General features: G+C 45.2%; 1 protein-coding gene across 2 annotated transcripts in view; it reads right to left on the bottom strand.

Moving 5' to 3' along the window:
* The window catches only part of NEBL (nebulette), a 358,626-nt gene extending 348,540 nt beyond the window's left edge, over window positions 1-10,086 (bottom strand). Inside the window, exons 1-2 of one of the 2 annotated variants that reach the window (XM_059183990.1) lie at window positions 9,827-10,086; window positions 8,477-8,571 (exon numbers count right to left, since the gene is read on the bottom strand). In XM_059183990.1, the coding sequence (XP_059039973.1) occupies window positions 8,477-8,571; window positions 9,827-9,895 (164 nt within the window). In that variant the 5' untranslated portion in view covers window positions 9,896-10,086. The remainder of the gene's footprint in view (window positions 1-8,476; window positions 8,572-9,826) is intronic. The other variant, XM_059183989.1, reaches the window with a different exon arrangement.
* Window positions 10,087-17,964: the final 7,878 nt, after the last annotated feature.

Raw genomic sequence — 17,964 nt, 5'->3', positions numbered from 1 at the left:
GTGAAAAGCCCCCAGGCGTCTGTCAGAAAGTGTTTTCCGCAGGCGGGGAAACCATCAGAGGTGTTTGTGCAAGGGAGTGAAGTCGCCAGAGCCATGGCTTCAGAAGATAAGTAACGGTGGCAGGAAAAGCCTTCAGAAAGAGAACGACTGGAGCAGGGAGACCAGTTAGGGCACACTGTTCAGATCACTGACCAAATAAGATAAGAGAGCCCGAGCGCAGGCAAGGATAAGGGCAGGGAGGAGTGGAAGGCTACAGAGATGCTTAATGCTGCAGCAAAAAGCTGGATGGTGGGAGGAGGAGAGGATGGTACAGACATCCAAACGCATCATCAGAAATGTGTCTGTGCATCTGACGTGTCTTCCTGTGCTGATGCATGAGCTCCATGGACCGCTCTTGATCCTTCTGCACACGCCTGAGTTGCTGGAGCTCATGTTCTTGATCAGTTAATGGATAATGAAGTCCTACTTGGAGCCCAGACTCAATACTGACGGGCAAGCATCTGAGTCCACATCCCAGATCTCGGGCCCCCGGCTCTCCCCGTGCTCTCTGGGGCTGACTTGCACCTGCCTTTGATGGATAATGAGCATCCGGGGGTCAAATCAAAGATTTTTGTCTAAATGGCTTTTTAGACTGCGGAGCTGAAGGAAAGGTATAGCGGACCATCCGTCTACCTATCGATCTGATGCTATTCAGAAATACGCACATCGAGCTAGTTTTCTTCTAGCTCCCCACTCAACAGGAATGAGTCAACAGAGTGCAGAAAAGTAAACAGAAGTTGGACACAAAGTCACTCCCTCAAGGACGCCACAAAGAAAAAGGCACAGATGACTACAGAAAAAATTAATAATGGGTTTCCAGGGCTGGAATAAACAATCCTTGCTGTTCCAACCTGGTCCTTCTCACAACTTCCCATTTTCTGGTTCTGCCAGTGCCCCCACATCTCAGTTGGACAAGAAAGGCTGCAGAATGTTTTCTTCACTAGCAGAACTTCCGAATCAATAACAATGCTTCCACTAAGCCTGCAAAATGTTCTGGGCACTTAGCTCATAAATATTACTCTAGATCCCACTTCTCACACTGCTAAAAGCCTAGGGCTTCCTCGTAACACTAACGACAGGGGAACGGAAACAGAAAGGAAAAGAAACTCAGCTTTCCGTTCCTCTAGAGGGGGAGCCTGGAGGGGCCTCGGGCTCTGGAGAAGGAGGGTGTCCTCGGAGGGTATATCTGCTTCTCTCTCACTCCTGACATCCGCAGGAACCACTCTGCCTCTGTAAAGCCCTCCTCTGAAAACGTTTAAAGAAGACATACCGAAACGCACCCTTACACAGGCCCCTGACACATAATCAATATCCCTCGAAGCACACACATCTGTATCTTGCGTTAACCTTGCATTTCACTGTGATTTAGGACATACTCGCTGTGCTTCATCTCCAAATCTTTTCTTATCTGACATCATTCCATAATAAATACATCATCATAAAGAGACTACACATTGAAGGCATCTTTCACAAACACTTTTTTTTAAGATTTATTTACTTCAGAGAGAGGGAGAGTGGGAAAGGGGAAGAGATAGGGCAGAAGGAGAGGGAGAGAAAATCTTAAGCAGACTCTCTCAGAGCCCAACCCAGGGCTCCATCTCACGGCCCTGAGATCATGACCTGAGCCAAAACCAAGAGGTGGACACTTAACCGACTGTGCCGCCCAGGTGCCCCTTTCCCAAAGACTTTTAAATGTGACAGAACTGACACTAGATACGGTCTTCTAGAATGATTTCAAAAGATACTAAAATTCATGAGATACCATCAATGGTTCAAAAAGGTCACTGAGAATCCAGCTTGCATATACACTGGAAACTTTTTGGTTTGGTTCAAAGAAAATGTCTCTATCCCTCACTTTCAATGATCCAATTTTAACCAAAAAGAAAAAAAAAAAAAAAACCTATCATCCTCCCACGTCAAGTCTATGTCATGGAGCAAGAGGTTGAATTTTTTTCTATGTAGTAGGTAACTAAAAAGTCAGGCAAGACATATTATAATTGACGCTAACTAGAACTCCCACAAACCACAATATCCCTCCAGAGAAACTTTTACTTTTTAACAACATGACACTTATCCCTCTCTTTAAGGGGGAAATATGAGACAATTTTCAATTTATTATAATTAAGGGAGGGGGCTAACATTTGCATACCTAGTCGTGTCATTTGATGTGCAAAGGCTTACAAAGAGTTCCCCCATTTAATTTCCACAGAGCTCCTCTTAGGTAGAAATTACCTTATTTCACAGATTCTAATTACACCCAGAAGAAAATAAATGAGCATCAGTAAGGAAGCTTCTAGAACGATATCAAGTTTTGAAACCGAGGCTGCAAGCAGCGAAGGGAAATCCTACCATGTTCCTTATGGTTTAGCAATGGCGAGCCTCCGTGGGGAGACTTCCGCCCTTGGTATTCAGACTCTGTGGAACCTGACCACCACACCCACCATTCAGGTCCCTCCAAGCCTCCTCTCCCCAGCCAGCTTCTCACATTGTCCAACCTCTGTCTGCCTGCCCACGAGACGGTAGGCTGAGCCGCACCCTGACGTGGCAGTGGGGGACAGGGGGAGAGGAGGCAGAACTACACTGATGCAGAACGACCTTCACATTCACTGATGCAGCTAATCTTCATCGAGTACTAAGTGCCGGGCTCTGGGGATGCAGAGTGAGCAAGACAGATGCCCTCAGAGCCACCCCAAGCTAGCAGAGGGTACAGACAGAGAAATGCGCACACGGTGCCTTCATGGGGCGGTGATGGCTCTGACGGCAGAGCCGACTCCCAAAGGCTGATGGGTGTGGGACAGGATGGGGCTGGCTCTGAGAGTGGGAAAGCAAGGGCTCTCTGAATTCATGAATTCAGTGCACACAGCATGGTCCTTACCGGCAACTTTCAGAGCTCTCTGATGTGTGGGGCATTAAGAATACAGAACTAAACTAGTATTTCTCAGATTTTTTTGACCGCCACTCCCAGTAAAAATATGTTTATATCAGGATTCAGTACACGTTGTACACAAACAACTGCAGGAAAAAAATGTTTGCCAAACAATACTCATTTCACTACTCAGATACACTCTGATAGCCCTCTCTTCCCTTTGCTCTCTTTCTTGCTTTTTCTTTCAGTTTTGGATACTACCCTCTAAAGGGTGGCAACCCACAGTCTGAAAAACATGGGTAAAAACCTTTAAGAGGCACAGCTATTATTTCTCTGATATACTTTCTCTTCTCCCTCTACTCTCTTTTTCTTCTTTCATCCCTCAAAAAAGTACCACTGAGGAAACAAAAGCACTACCGTTTATTGGAGGTGTGCTACACGCCAGAAACTGCTGGAACCTTGACGTGCACTGTCTCCTTAGTCCCACACAGCCCTGTAAGTGTAAGCATTACCATTCCCACTGTACAGATAAAGAAACTGAGGCTTCGAGATCAAGGGGACTGCTCAGCAGAACATGATGAACCAGGATTCAAATTTAGTTGTGTCTTGCTTCAAAACTCCAATTACACTACAGTGCCTTTCGTGAAAAGTTCTTAAGTAATTAAAGCAAACTTAATAGCAAGAATTTCCTAAGTCCCCCTGAGATAACTCAAGCTCTTGGAGGGTTATAGAACTGGGTTTGAGAAGTCTAAATGGAGATAAGGGAAATACACGGGTGGAAAACTCTCTGGTTAAAATTCAATTTCCTTCCGTGTCCTCAGAGCACGCTTTAGTAAAGGCACTGACAAGGACTGAGCAGCAGAGGAACGGTGGCTGAGAGCTAGTGGCCTAGCCTAGCCCTCCAGACAGGCTGGCTGAACGGCACTGACCATTCTGGGCGGCTCCGAATGAGCGGCACTGGCTCAGCATCTCCCAGGCTGAGGAGAGGCCATAAATATTCACAAGACGAATGCTAACACAGGCAGAGTGAAAGTAAACACCACGCACAGCTCCCACTGTTTTATTTTTAACATCTCCCAAAATGATGTTAAGTGAAACTATTTGCTGAGAGGGAATCTTATTTGGAAAGATAGTTAAACATATTGAGCACAGATATATCTGTTCTTTCAGCCCCGTATTCAAAGATACACTTGACACAGATACCAGGTATATCCAACGTGGGCAGATCAGAACAAATTCTCGGCCCCCAAAAAAATTTCCACCAAAGTGATGACTTGGGGAAATTATTGACAAGGTCCTACTTAAAACTACTGCATCATTACCGGGGGCCTCCCCTGACCTAAAATAACTAGATTTTGGTGCCAGTACGTGAAGTGGCCATTGACATTGTTATTTAGAAGTTATAATAGTTCTCAGAAAATCTGAAGAAATGAGGTATTTTTTAACAAACACATAACAAGTGCAATTTTTACTTGCACACATGGTAAGTTAAATAATTTATTTGTAGAATGGCCTTGGAGTTTATATTCTTTGGGTAGCTTGTTGGGTAGTTTAATCTGGTATATAAATTCACATACAAATATGAGAGTTTTTTTTATCTAATTATGTGTTGTTATTTTCTCAGCATCTCTTAGCAATAACAATGCTGCCTAGTCCTCTTTTCTTTGCAAATTCCATGATGAAAAAAAGTCCTGAATGTGCTAAAGAATCCACCGCCTGCTTATGAAACATAAAGGCTATGAAAACATGGCATGTATTCAAGTAGACCAGTTTGTTTTTAAATATTTTAATAGTGTACACGACTGCATTAGGAGCTTAATGTGTATTATGCCGATCTTACATCTAGTGTGTAATACACTTTGATCATTCTATCAAAAGATCAAAATTTAAATATTATGTAAATTATATTTTATATGTGTTCTCCTCTGCATGAAATCAAACAGAAAACCTGTTTCTTCTCTAAACACATGAGAATATAAACAAGCAACATATTTAAAGTGAAGAAAATACTCGTTACTTCATCCCATTAAAAAAATGCCCCCAGGTATCAATTAAAATAAAAAGCGTTTACATAGTTTTAAAATAAACTTAAATGTCTGTTTATCCTTCCAAACTATTAAGCATATTCTTGATGTTTATTTTAAAGGTTTTTTTTTTTCCATAAGAAATGCCATGTAAATCCATTTCATGAAAATTCCAACAGATTATGCAAATCAACACAAATGAAATTGAAGTGGGGGCACCTGGGTGGCTCAGTGGGTTAAAGCCTCTGCCTTCGCCTCAGGTCATGATCCCGGATCCTGGGATAGAGCCCCACACCGGGCTTTCTGCTCCATAGGGAGTCTGCTTCCTCATCTGTCTCTGCCTGCCTCTCTACCTACTTGTGATCTCTGTCTGTTGAATAAATAAAATCTTAAAAAAAGAAATTATAAAAAAAAAAAAAGAAATGAAAGTGAAGAATACTGAATCTTCAATACTCAAAAAAAGTTGTCATTTTCACAACTAAAGTATGAAACTTAATTAGAGCAGCTATAAAAGCAGCTATAAAAGACATTCTTAGGACAATTGGGGGAAATGTGAAAATAGGATTTTAGATATTATGATATTTTGGTTAATATTCCTAGGTGTGACAATAGCTCTATGACTCTTTAAGAAAACATTCTTACTCTTAGTGTGTGGATGATGTAGTTTTCAGGAAAGAAACAACAACATAGGAAACTAACTTGATGTATGAAATTGACAAATGGTCTGACAATGATATATTTGGACATATAACTGAATAGAAATATGAAACAAATGTGGCAAAATGTTAATAATGTTGGAATTTCAGTGGAAGATAAACAGATGTTTGTTGTACTATTCTTTCAACCACTTTGTGTATATGAAAATTTTCACAATAACAAATTGAGGGGAGGAAGAATCGTCATTTTCATTTAAACATGGGCATATATTGACTCTTGAGCCAAAGGGTACAGATAAAATATTGCTCTACATGGAAACAGAATGTTTCATTTTCCAGTAACAGTATGCCTCAGAGAATCAATTTTCCACCATTGACCCAGAGAAATTATGGCAACCCTTCTGGCCAAGACCACAGGGAACAACAGCTGACTGACATACACCACCTGAATTAGAGCAGAGGCATGAGAATCCCCAGAGGGTAATTCACGCTGCCCAGCGAGTTTACATGGCAACCTGTGCCATTGGAAAAATAAGGGTTGAACATAGGGACCTTCCAGTCTGGAACCTTCACAGCAAACAGAACCTGCAACTTTGCCAGGCTCTGTTTCTGGAGACAGAATATCAAGCTGTGACATGAACTTAAAGCTAAATTAAACAAATTGACACCATCAATTCGAATCATTCACCCACTAAAGCTAGATTTCTGTCTTCCCCTGTCGCTCTGCTCAATAAAGTGCACCACCAGGTTTCATATTAAGCAAGAAATCTGAGAGGCTATCTCCCAAATTCCACTTAAACCTAATACCAAAGTATGTGAATTACATAAGAAAGTTGAGAGAGAAAAACCTGTAAGCATTTGATTTAGACATACCCAAAGTATTTAAAACGAGACTCAGTCCTATGAAACAACACAGCAGGATGTTCCCCACCTACAATTACAGGCATTTTGTTTTGGGGTCCAAATCCCACCAGTTCTGGGCTCTGGTCCACTATTAGGTCAGAGTGCAAACCAGCCATCCATGACTTGCTGCAGAATCTGATAATCTTTTTTAATTGGACTGAACTAAAACCAAGAATTAAGCATTGAATTGTCAAGTTGCCCTATGAAACCAAACACTCTCTCCTCCCGTTGTATCTCTTTTATTTTCCTGGCCTTTTATTTTTATCATTTCTTTTCTCCATAAGTCAATTCTTTATCTTTAGGTACATGTATGTGTGTGTATATGTGTGTATGTATACACGCACATAATTAGATATGTATATATGTTCCGTCGTGTCATATTAAATGTAATTGTTCTCTCTTCAATTTCTTTTTTTCCTGTCCTTCCTCTTTTCCCCCAATTCCTCCAGGCCTCCCAGGCCACCCAAAGGCATTGTTATCACCAGGTTAAACTCCAGGCTGTGGAGCTATAAAGAATCTTGACATGGCCCATAAAGCCTGATCGAATCAGGCCACGGGCTGGAGGAGTTAGGGGGAAATGGCTCACTTTCCTTTAAACTAAAGAATAATTATCTCGTTTATAAGTTGTAGGAGACCCTTCCCATCTAGGTACTGCTGACTGCCTTTGATGTTTAACCAGACCTTCATACCTCTCTTTAAGAGAATCAGGAGACCATGACACTGAAAGCTCATTCGGGCTTCTTGTTATCCCAATGAAAGGCATGGCAGAGGAGGGTTGAAAACATTGATGAGTTTGGGCAACATCTGTGAACTTGACTTATCCCAAAAAGTCCTGAATTCTCTTCAGTGCCCTCATTTTCTGATTTCTAGCCTATCCATAAGCACTAGGCTAGAACCAACAGAAACACAAAGAGATTTAAAAAAAAAAAAAAAAAAAGTTCTTCCCCAGAGAGGTAGGAGCACACATATGTTTATCGAAAGTTTACTATCTGTGAAAACACAGTCCCATGACTGAAGTGTCAATAACCATGAACCCTCCATGTCTAGAAGACCAGAACCAACCTACTTCAAAAACTCTAGAGGAAATGAATCTCTTGCAAGATTCCAGCCAAAAAGCTAGGGATCTTCTGCCACATCCAGGCCTGAGAGGAACAGAGAAGAAGGCACCTCAATCATCAGGGCCAAGAGTTCACAACTGAAAACACTCGGGCCTGAGAGGATGCTCAAGAAGTAGAGAGACACATGCCCTAGGGCAACAAGGGAGACATTTGGAACCAAAGGCCAATGTTTACCCATCTCCAGATTAGAGATATGATCTGAGCCCCTTCCTGAGTCTGTAAAGATTAAATGCGTCAGTATGCATAAAGTGCTGAGAGCAGGGCCTCGCACATGGTAAGCACTGTGGAGATGCTAGCTAATTCCTAGGAGTATAGGCTAAAAACATGCCTACAGAAAAGCCTGCCCCAAAATAAGGTTACTTTCTTTAATCCCCACCAACAGACCTACTACTAACCGCCAGAAATACCTATGTCTCGATTCTTCAGTTCCCTGTGCAAGCCCTAGGATGTCTGGAGTGGTCTCGGCTGAGATGAGGCGAGACTCCTCTCCCTAGCAACTGGGTTCAGATATAAAATTGCAACATGGCAACATCATATGATTAAAATGGAAAGCTGACATGCACTTCAGAGCCCACACTTTCTCAGGGTGTAGTTCTGCAGCTTCTAACAAATGTTCCCAACTCTGCAACACCTCAAAAACAGACTCTGTTGAAGACACACACGAATTACCCTCCACATTAAGAAAGACATCCATCCAGCCGTGACCCTCCAACAGAGTACCTGGCCCCAGAGTGTGCGGCATAAACAAATCATTGGCCACTGCCCTGCCTGCCCCACACCCTGAGTCAGGTCTGCAGAATAAGGCAGATCCACTCGCCTTCCTTCTCTGATGCTGACCCACACCTGGCACGCTATGTTGACAATACTTACGCATTACAATAGGGCTTCTTTTCATAGCCTTTGTAGTTGTTCATGTTGAGAGCCATCTTACAGACCTCACAATGGAAACATCCTTTATGCCAGTACTGAAAAAAAAAAAAAAAATGTAAAAGTTCAGTACAATGCCAGGCTTTCCAGGATGGGTACAGAGGGGATATTTTTAGTGCATTGCCGCCCCACCCTTATTTGAAAATACTACAACAAAATGATTGTAGGTAACAGGAGATGTGTTTGCCTACTTTCACTTAAGTAAATGAGGCAGGGCGCTATTAGAATTGAGTTTTAAATGAATCCCCTCCACAAGTACAGACTCTGAGGGAAGAACCGCCAAGGCTCTCCCCATAGCGCAGTTGTATGGGCAGCCAGAATGGAATCCTAACCGGGCTGATGGAGAAATGGAACCTGTGCAGTGGCTTCAAAAGGAAGACGAATCCTGTTCCAAGTGCCTGAACATGGTGTTTGTAGCATCTCAACAAATGTGGGTCCACCGGAAGTCAGGCCACCCGAAGGAGCAGGAGGGGGGCCGTGTAAGTACCCCTAGGCGCCCCCATCCCTGTCCAGCTTCTACTAAATTGTGGGGAGCGGGGACTCAGTCCGGTCTGACTGACGAGGTGACGGGGTGCCCTCGTGAGGCGCTTCCATCACCACACGCTCATCTCCCAGGGACGGCCTCCCGCTGGTTTCAATGATCGGTCACTCCGGAGAGCGCAGGGGTCGTCCTCTCAGGCTGTTCTACTCCATCTACGCCCGCGAAGGGCAGGGAGCAGGGCTGCGGGGGCCGGCCCGAGGCCACTTCCTCCGGAATTCCCCAGCCGGGTGGATGAACCCCCCGTGGGTCCTGCCCGCCGCGCCGAGCCAGGTCTCCGGCGGGGATTATTCTTAGCAATGCCGCAGCGGCTGCCCCACGACAGGTTAATTATTATTTGCCTCGCCGCCTCGCCGCCGACAGGGAGGCGCTGGGGCGGCGGTGAGGTGGGTGCGGGCGGATCCTTGGGGCGGGGATGCGGGGCGGTGAGGGGCAGGAGTGGAGGTGGGAAAGGGTCCAGCCTGGGATCCCGGGATCCCGGGGCCGCGCTCCGCCGCGCGCCCTGCGCGGCGTAGCCCCGCACCCTCGCCGCCCGCACCCCGACGAAAACCCTTGCCGGCTCCAACATCACCAGCGCCAAGCGTGCTGTCTTGATACTCCTGCGGGTGTTTTCCTTTGCATGCCCTCACCCTGGACCAAGACCCTAACAATCAGAGACCCACTCCTCTCCCTCCATCCCAGATGCCAAAACTTCTCGGAGCAGGTGCAGCCCGGCGCCCCGCAGGTCCGGACTGGCCCGGCGCCCCCTGGCTCACCTTATCCAGGCAGTTGACTTTCTCCGTGGGATACACGACTTTTCCGCAGCGGGCGCATTGGGGGTTCATTGTCGCGGTTCCCAGGGGCGGCGGCTGTGCGACAGCGGCTGGGGGCTCCGAGGAGCCGCTGTGACATCCCCCGGAGAGCCCCGCACCGGCCTCTGGGCAGGCGGGAGGGCTGCGGGCGGCCGGGCGCCGGGGTCGGGAGTCGGCGCCGGACCCCTGGCGAGCCGGCCGCGCGACGCGCGGGAAGGGCGGCGGGGGCGCGGGCGGGTGTGCGGCGGGGCCTGGCGCCGGCGGGGGGCGGCCGCGCTCGCTGGCCCCGGCTCGGCTCCGGCTTGGGCTCCGCGCCGCTCGCTCTGCGTCGCTCGCACTCCAGGTACCGGTGACTCACACAGACACTGGCTCCCGCCCCTCGCGCTCACTCGCTCCCCCGCCTCGCCGCCGCCGCCGCCGCCGCAGCGCAGGCCAAACCCACCCGCGCGCCCGGACCCAAGAGGCAGGGAACGAGCACGTCGGGCACCGGGGAGGGAGGGCGCAGCGGGGGGAGGGGGCGGCGAGACCCGGAGAGCCCCGCAGACAGCCGCGGGCTGCGACTGTGAGGCCTGAGGGCGAGCCTGGTTTCGCAGCCGCCGCCGGGGGCGGCCAGGTGGGCGGCGGCGGGGGAGGGAAGCGATGTGGGTGGGAGAAACGCGCTGGGGTGCTCAGACCCGCGCACTCCCTGCCCTTCCTCTTCGGTCTGCTGCCCCAGCCCGGTCACCCCCGCGCAGACCCGCGTTCCCGGTACCCAGAGGACGCGGGCTTGAGCCCGCCCTCCGCCTCCAGCCCCCGCACGGCGGGCAGCGGCGCACCAACGCCCCACGCCGAGCCGGGTCAGCGGCCGAGGCTTTCGAAACGGCCGCGCGCAGCCACGCGGGGGGGCCCAGCCGCCGCGACACCGGCAGGGACCCCCCGCGGGGCGCCGCGCGTGGGGTCGCGCCCGCTCGCGGGGGCGTCTTCGGAGAAAAGCGGCCCCCGCGCGCCTGTGTGAGGTCGTCAGACCCTAGAGGAGGACGCGACTTCTCTCACTGGTCCCCAGACGCTGCACTTTTTCTGTCTGTTCTTGGGGAACGGGTGGTCATTTTAGGCCCCTGTCGAGCCTTTCTGGGTTAGTAAACGGTCGTCATTCGTTCCGCTGTGCGTGTGTGTGTGCGTGTGTGCAGTTTATTTTTACAGTCAAACAGCACAGAATCTACGAAAAGTTCTTCACTTGCAGGAAGGGAAGCAATTACTAACCCATGGTCCTCACCAGTAAATCCAGGTAATCAAGCTCAAGGCTGAGGTAGGATAAAACCAAACGGAATAGAATAGAAATCAGTTTTAAGTTTTAAAAAGATCTCAGGTTATTGGACTCGCTTTATAAAAAGCAGCAAAATGGAGCTACGATGCCTGAGTTCAAAGCCCAGGCCTGCCATTTACAAGTCCTGTGACTTTATGCAACCGCTTAGCGTCTCTATGCCTCAGTTTTCTAATCTACGAAATGGGGATAACGTAGCACTACAGAAAGAGCTCCTCCTCTCCTACTGTGAGGATTAAATGAGTCAGCAGTTCTGAAGTGCTTCAAGCTGCCAGCCTCTCGGGGAACACTACATAAGTGTCAACTAGGATTATCACAGGTTGGGTACAACAAACAAGCAAACACATTCCGTTGCTAGCACACAGATAAAGACTCAGTAATGCCACACAGCAACTACTGTGACAAATATTTCTGTCATTCTTTTAAAGTCATAGCTGCAGCCTTTCATGAAAAAAGAAGAGTATTGATTTCTGAGCCTCTGTGGCCGTCTGCGCTGATGAAATCTCATTCGTGATGATGCTGTGCTGTTTGACTTTTCAAAAGAGATAATTTCTTAAAAGAGATTCACCAGTGCAAGAGCCTTTGAACCCCTCATTGCCCTGCTCACAAATCCCCCTCAAAAGCAAATAAAACAATAATTTGCTGTCAGAAAGGATCCCTTGTCATTTTAAAACACCTCGGAGCTCTTTAAAAATGCCCGAGACCATGGATAAATCTGGAGGATTTTATGCTAAGTGAAATAAGCCAGACAGTGAAAGACAAATACTTCAGGGTATCACTTATATGTGGAATAAGAGAGAGAGAGAGAGAGAGAGAGAGAAAGAAAGAGTAACTTACAGAAACAGATTTTTTTTTTTTTTAAAAAGTGGTTGCCAGGGGCTTGGGAGTGGGGACAATAGAGGGATGTTGGTAAAAGAATAAAAGCTTTGAGCTATAAGATGGATAAGCTCTGAGGCTCTAATATGTAACATGGTGACTACAGTTGAGAACACCATATTTTATAAATGAAATTTGCTAAGAGAGTAGAACTTAATTGTTCTCATCAAAAACAAGGTAAATATGAAAGATGATGTATGTATTAACCCAACGGGGGGGAACCCCCTCACAAGGTATACATATATCAAATCATTACAATGTATGCTTTAAATATCTTACATTTGTATTTGTCAATGATACCTCAATAAAGCTGAGGGGAGAAGAAAGGATATGTATTCTTAAATAGGATATTTATTCTTAAAAAAAAAAGAAAGAAAGAAAGAAAACAAAGGCCAAAGAAGGGCATCTATGATCATCTGAAAGGCATAATCTTTTTAACATTTAGATTTTCATGACTATAAATCATGGAAATAAAATATAAATAATATATATTTATATAAAATATATATTTATAAAAAATTAAAATCCTATTCTCTTTTCCAAATGGTATGCAAAAAATTCTGAGGAAGATTGATGGTGATCATGACATTTATAGCTGATTTATCCGGTCTTCCAACTATGAATTATATAATTTCTTAGCCAACCAGCATCTATCATAATGCAGGACACATAGTAGGTACTGATTAAACGTTTGTTGGAAGAAAGTATGAAAAAAAACAAATGAATATATTAAAATTGGAATTAACTATGATGTTCTATTCTCCCAAAAGTAAACAAACGAATGCTTAGAGTTGTATTTTCCTCTCACATCTGCTTCTCTTACTATTTTCATTTTCTGCATTAAGCCAGCTTCTAAGTTTCTCAGTGTCATTTTACTGATGTAAGAGGAATTTTAATACCATCTGTCTTAAAAGGACTTCTTTATTTCAAAATTCAAAGTACTATAAACAAGAGAATTGGCAGAAACCTGTCATCTGGCCTAGCCTTCCTCCTTCAAGCAGATGAATGATTTAATTATCCACTAGGGAGACCTTTTGCCCCTTTCATGTCTTTTTCACTTGACTGGTCAAGAAATTGTTCCTTACGGTAAATATACCCCAATATCTCTACTTTAATTAAATCCTTTTCTGCTGGCTTGGACATCCACAGATATAAAGAACAGCTAACCATCATGACCCTCATGAAAACATTTAGACACTTATAAAATTATATTTTTCTGTAGCTAAAATTCCCAAATCTATTTACTTTTACCTGTGGGGCCTATTTATACAGAACCTATTGAAGACCAGATAATCAGCTTACTATTTAAATTAAATAAATTGAACTTCAAGTAAAAGCTTCCATGAGCAGTTACTATTACAGAAAGCCAAAAAGCACTTTGACAAACATTACCTCAGGCACAGAATATGACAGATTGTATTACTGGTTCACAACTTTAGGCTCCCTTCCATCCCGGCAATGTTTCCTATAGGCATAGTGTATTTCTCCACTGCAGTGACTCTGTACTTGACCATGTGACTTCCTTGGGCAATGGAGCAGACACTTTAAGGTACTTGTACAGTTCACCTCTGTTCTCCCACCCCTTGAGAAATGCATATCTGGCACCCAGCCATGAGAAATGCATATCCCAGGGAGTGGCTGCTTTATTGACTTTGCCCAAGAACGAGAAGACCTATCTAACCAGTAGAGCACAATTGAGTTCTGTCAACCCAGCCGTACCAAGCACAGCCATAGCAAGGCACAACCCTCACATAATGAGAGTAAAAAATAATTGTTGAGCCTTTGAAATTTCAAGGGTTTATTGTTACTGCAGCAAAAGCTGACTAATACACCAATGATGAGAATTGAAGAAAAATGCTTTCAATTTCATCAAAAACAAGGACCTAATAGGTTTACATACAAGATTCAATATGTGTTTTGTTTTATTTTGTTTACCTTCCTAAAAGGCATGCTATTAAAAGTATAGTGGCTAATACAGTACAGCTCTTATTATTAATTAATTCACTATTCATTCCCACATTATATGAAGCTTTATTATGTGTCTTCTGTTTGTCAGACATTATGTAAAATTGCATACATTTTTGCCAGTTGGCTCAAATTCATCATGAAGGCAAATTTTCCCAGCCAACAACTTTGATAAATAAAACTAAAGAAAGAGAATAAGTTTTAGCTTCCTTTGATAGCTGTGCCTGAGCCTTAGCTTAATGAAACATTTCTCCAAAGATCTTACACACTTTAGAGAAATTATCTCATTTACCATTACAGTATTCCTGCAAGTCAGTGAGAAAAAATAAAAACGTTAAGCAAAATTCTAGATTCAGAAGCTGTTCTAGAAATAATTCCTTTCATTCATTCATTCAAGATACAGTTATTGGTAGGCAGGTCTTAGGTATGAGGGGAAGCAATGGGGAATAAGGCATAATCTCTCCTCATGATAAAATCTAGTGGGACGGATAAGCAAGCAATGAATTACAATGTGATAAATGCTCCAAATAAAGCTCTGCCCAGACATCATGGAAGAACAGAGGAGGAACTTCTAATTCAGCTAGGAAGTCAGGAAATGCTACTAGAGGAAGTGGTCACTACACTTTCTACAAGGAGTAGGAACTAGCTGGCACCCCTTTCCCAAGAATGCAAGGTCCCCTACGGGGAGGGTTTAGGGTGATTTCCCTTTCTTCTGTTTGAGGAGTTATTCTGCTCTTAAACACAATGCTAAAAGTATTATGTCACCTCGATGCCCTGTCCCTACATAGCCCAAAAAAATTTCAATTACAGTGAAACCTTTCTTAATTGATGACACATCTTATCAAACAAGCCCCACCAAACCCCCAATTTGCCAAGAGTGTTTGTCAACATATCAACTCATAATTATAAGTTTGACCCAACACCTTAACGACTTGCAAAGAGGGGAAGAAAGGCAGGAGGAGGAGCAGCACCTCAAGGGACAGAGCACCTGAGGATGATGGGCAAGACAGACCCCTTGGTGGCAAAACGTGGCCCTCAAATAAGTCCTCATGCCCAGACCCAGAACCTATGACTATGTCACCTTCCATGGCAAATGAGGCTTTGCCGATGTGATTAAACTAAGGATCTTGAGATAGAGATGATCCTAGATTATCCCAGTGAGCCGATGTAATCACGGGGTCCTTCAGAAGAGGGAGGCAGGGGGGTCAGAGTCAGAAAAGGACATGTGACAACGGAAGCAGAGGTCAGATAGAGAGATTTGACGATGCTAACCTGCTGGCCTGGACAATGACCAAAGGGGCCACAAAGCCAAGAACGTAGGCAGTCTCTAAGAAGCCCGAAAATGCACGGAAACAAATTCTCACCCAAAACCTCCACAGGGAACAGTCCGGCCAACATCTTGATTTTAGGAAGTCTGACCTGCAGAACTGGAAGATGATACATGGATGTTGTTAAAAACACAACGATAAGTTTGTGTTATTACAGCTGCAAGAAGAAACTAAGACACCATCTATGTGTGAATTGTGTCTGAGGACCTCAGTGAGTTCCAGAACTTCTAAAGGAAGCACTGGGCCATCAAGCTGGCTGATTCTTCACCAGCATTGTCTCCAAGGGAGAGATCCCAGAGCAAAGTGCTTAACAGTAGAACATACCTTCACTATGGTCCTAATAAAAGAACTTATTTTACTTGCAGTCTTCACATAATTAATCTCATTTCTCCACTTAATTTTTCATGTGCACATAACAAATATTACCAGCAGTTTACAAAGTTGCCGTGTTTCTCTCCGAATCTCCCTGAACCTTCCTCTCCTTCTCTATAGAACTACTTAATGAGTAGCAGCCTCATCTCTGCAGCCAGGACCCTAGAAATCAACCTAAAGTCCTTCCTCTCTTCCGAATCAACCCTGTCCAGTTATCCAATCCCATGGATTTTTATCTCCAAAAGAACTCATGAATCTGTCTCCATACCCACCATCACTGCCTTAGCTTAGCAATTTACCATGTCCACCTTGGATCATTCTGGGACAACCCTCTAAGAAGTCTTATCAGCAGACAGGACACAGAAAGAGGGAGGACTTCACTCTCCCAGACAGTTCCTGGAGGCGCCATAGATAGGAAATCGTGGGATTTCCTATCTATGAATTTAACAAAGAGAAATTATTCCTATCACATGAATTTAACAAAGAGAAATTAATTAATTCATGTAAAGCACCGGAACACAGCGTCTGGCATCCAGCAAGAACTTACTAAAATATGTGCTCAGTCACTGAACAACTAGAAAAATAAGTAAATAAGCATGACCTCCTTGCTCTATTTTGAATGCAAATCAAATAGGAGGGGACAAGTATGTGATAGTTATTATTACCCTTTTCATGTGTCTCAAGACTGCTTTCTGAATGAATCATCTGCCAAACTTGATAAATATCAAGCTATAAAAATAAAACCTGCATTATATAAAACTCACAAAATATCAAAAAATACTGTAGGGCACCAGTGGCAAGCTGAGGCAGATGCAGGCTGTGGTCGCAAGGACAGCAGTGGGGGCGACACCAGGCCAGGGCTCACAGGATGCCCGATGCCTTGGGGATCCCAGACTGACATCCAGAGAGCACAGCGACCCCACTCCTGGAGCCTGGAGAGGGAGGGCTGAAGAAAATGGAGAGCAGCTGCCCACGCCTGCTGCCTCCGAACAGGTCGGTTCCTACCTCAGTGTCTGGCAGCCTTGGTGAAAACCCTGCTAGCCAGAAATCCTAAAAAAAAAAAAAAAAAAAAAAAAAAAAATTTGCTTAAAATATCCACATGGGGAAAAAAAAACTATATTGCCTTTAATAACCTGCCATGAATCATGTCACCCCAAAATTCATATGTCAAAGCCCTAACCACCAATGTGATGGTATTTGGAGATGGACCTTTGGAGAATAATTAGGTTTAGATGAGGACTTTAGGTTGAGACATTCTTGATGGGATTAGTGCCCCTGGAAGAAGGGGCACCAGAGAGCCTGTGTTGACTCACAACCTTGGGAGTTTCCAGGGTGAGGTTGGAAACTGGCCCTCATACCTGGAGGGTGAGGAAAGATGGAAGACAAAGGCAGACCACCCAGATGGCCCATGGCCATTTTAAACAAGGGAACTTACCTACAGGGTTTATCTCAGCTACAAGATGAGTAGATCTTTACATCCTCCTGCTGGAATCTTAACTTTACAGAAGGGCCTCAGCAGGGTTCAGCCATGTATACAGTCAAGAATGACACCTCACTCTCTCAAGGCTACATCATTCAAGTGGCTCCTAGCACAAGGAAGGTGTGGGAAATGTACTTAGAAGGAACAGCAGAGGGCTTCATGAGGCCCCTATGAGCCCGGTCTAGCTCGTGGGTCAACAGGCAATCATGTCCTCTCAGTGACCTCCAACTATGCGCTCCCTTCCTTTCTCCTTCCTCTCCCTCCCTGCCTCTCCCCCCTCCCCCATATGTGTGCACACAACAAGAGGACAGCCATATGCAAGCCAGGAAGACAGCCTTCACCAGAACCCAACCAGAACCCAGGACAGCCATATGCAAGCCAGGAAGACAGCCTTCACCAGAACCCAACCAGAACCCAGGACAGCCATATGCAAGCCAGGAAGACAGCCTTCACCAGAACCCAACCAGAACCCAGGACAGCCATATGCAAGCCAGGAAGACAGCCTTCACCAGAACCCAACCAGAACCCAGGACAGCCATATGCAAGCCAGGAAGACAGCCTTCACCAGAACCCAACCATACTGGCACCCTGAGGTCAGACTCCCAGCCTCCAGAACTGTGAGTAATAAATTCCTACTGGTTAACCCACCCAGGCGTGGTATGCTGTGATGGTAACCAGAGCTAACACTCTACCTCAAGGTGGCTTACAGTCAGTTGAGAACTAGATTAAGGAAAACGTACTTATTGCCCAACAATAATAGTAATAGAAATAAAGACCATGT

This window comes from Mustela lutreola, chromosome 8 (genome assembly GCF_030435805.1).
Source record: "Mustela lutreola isolate mMusLut2 chromosome 8, mMusLut2.pri, whole genome shotgun sequence".
NCBI lineage: Eukaryota > Metazoa > Chordata > Mammalia > Carnivora > Mustelidae > Mustela > Mustela lutreola.
This window is presented reverse-complemented; position numbering and strand designations above follow the sequence as displayed.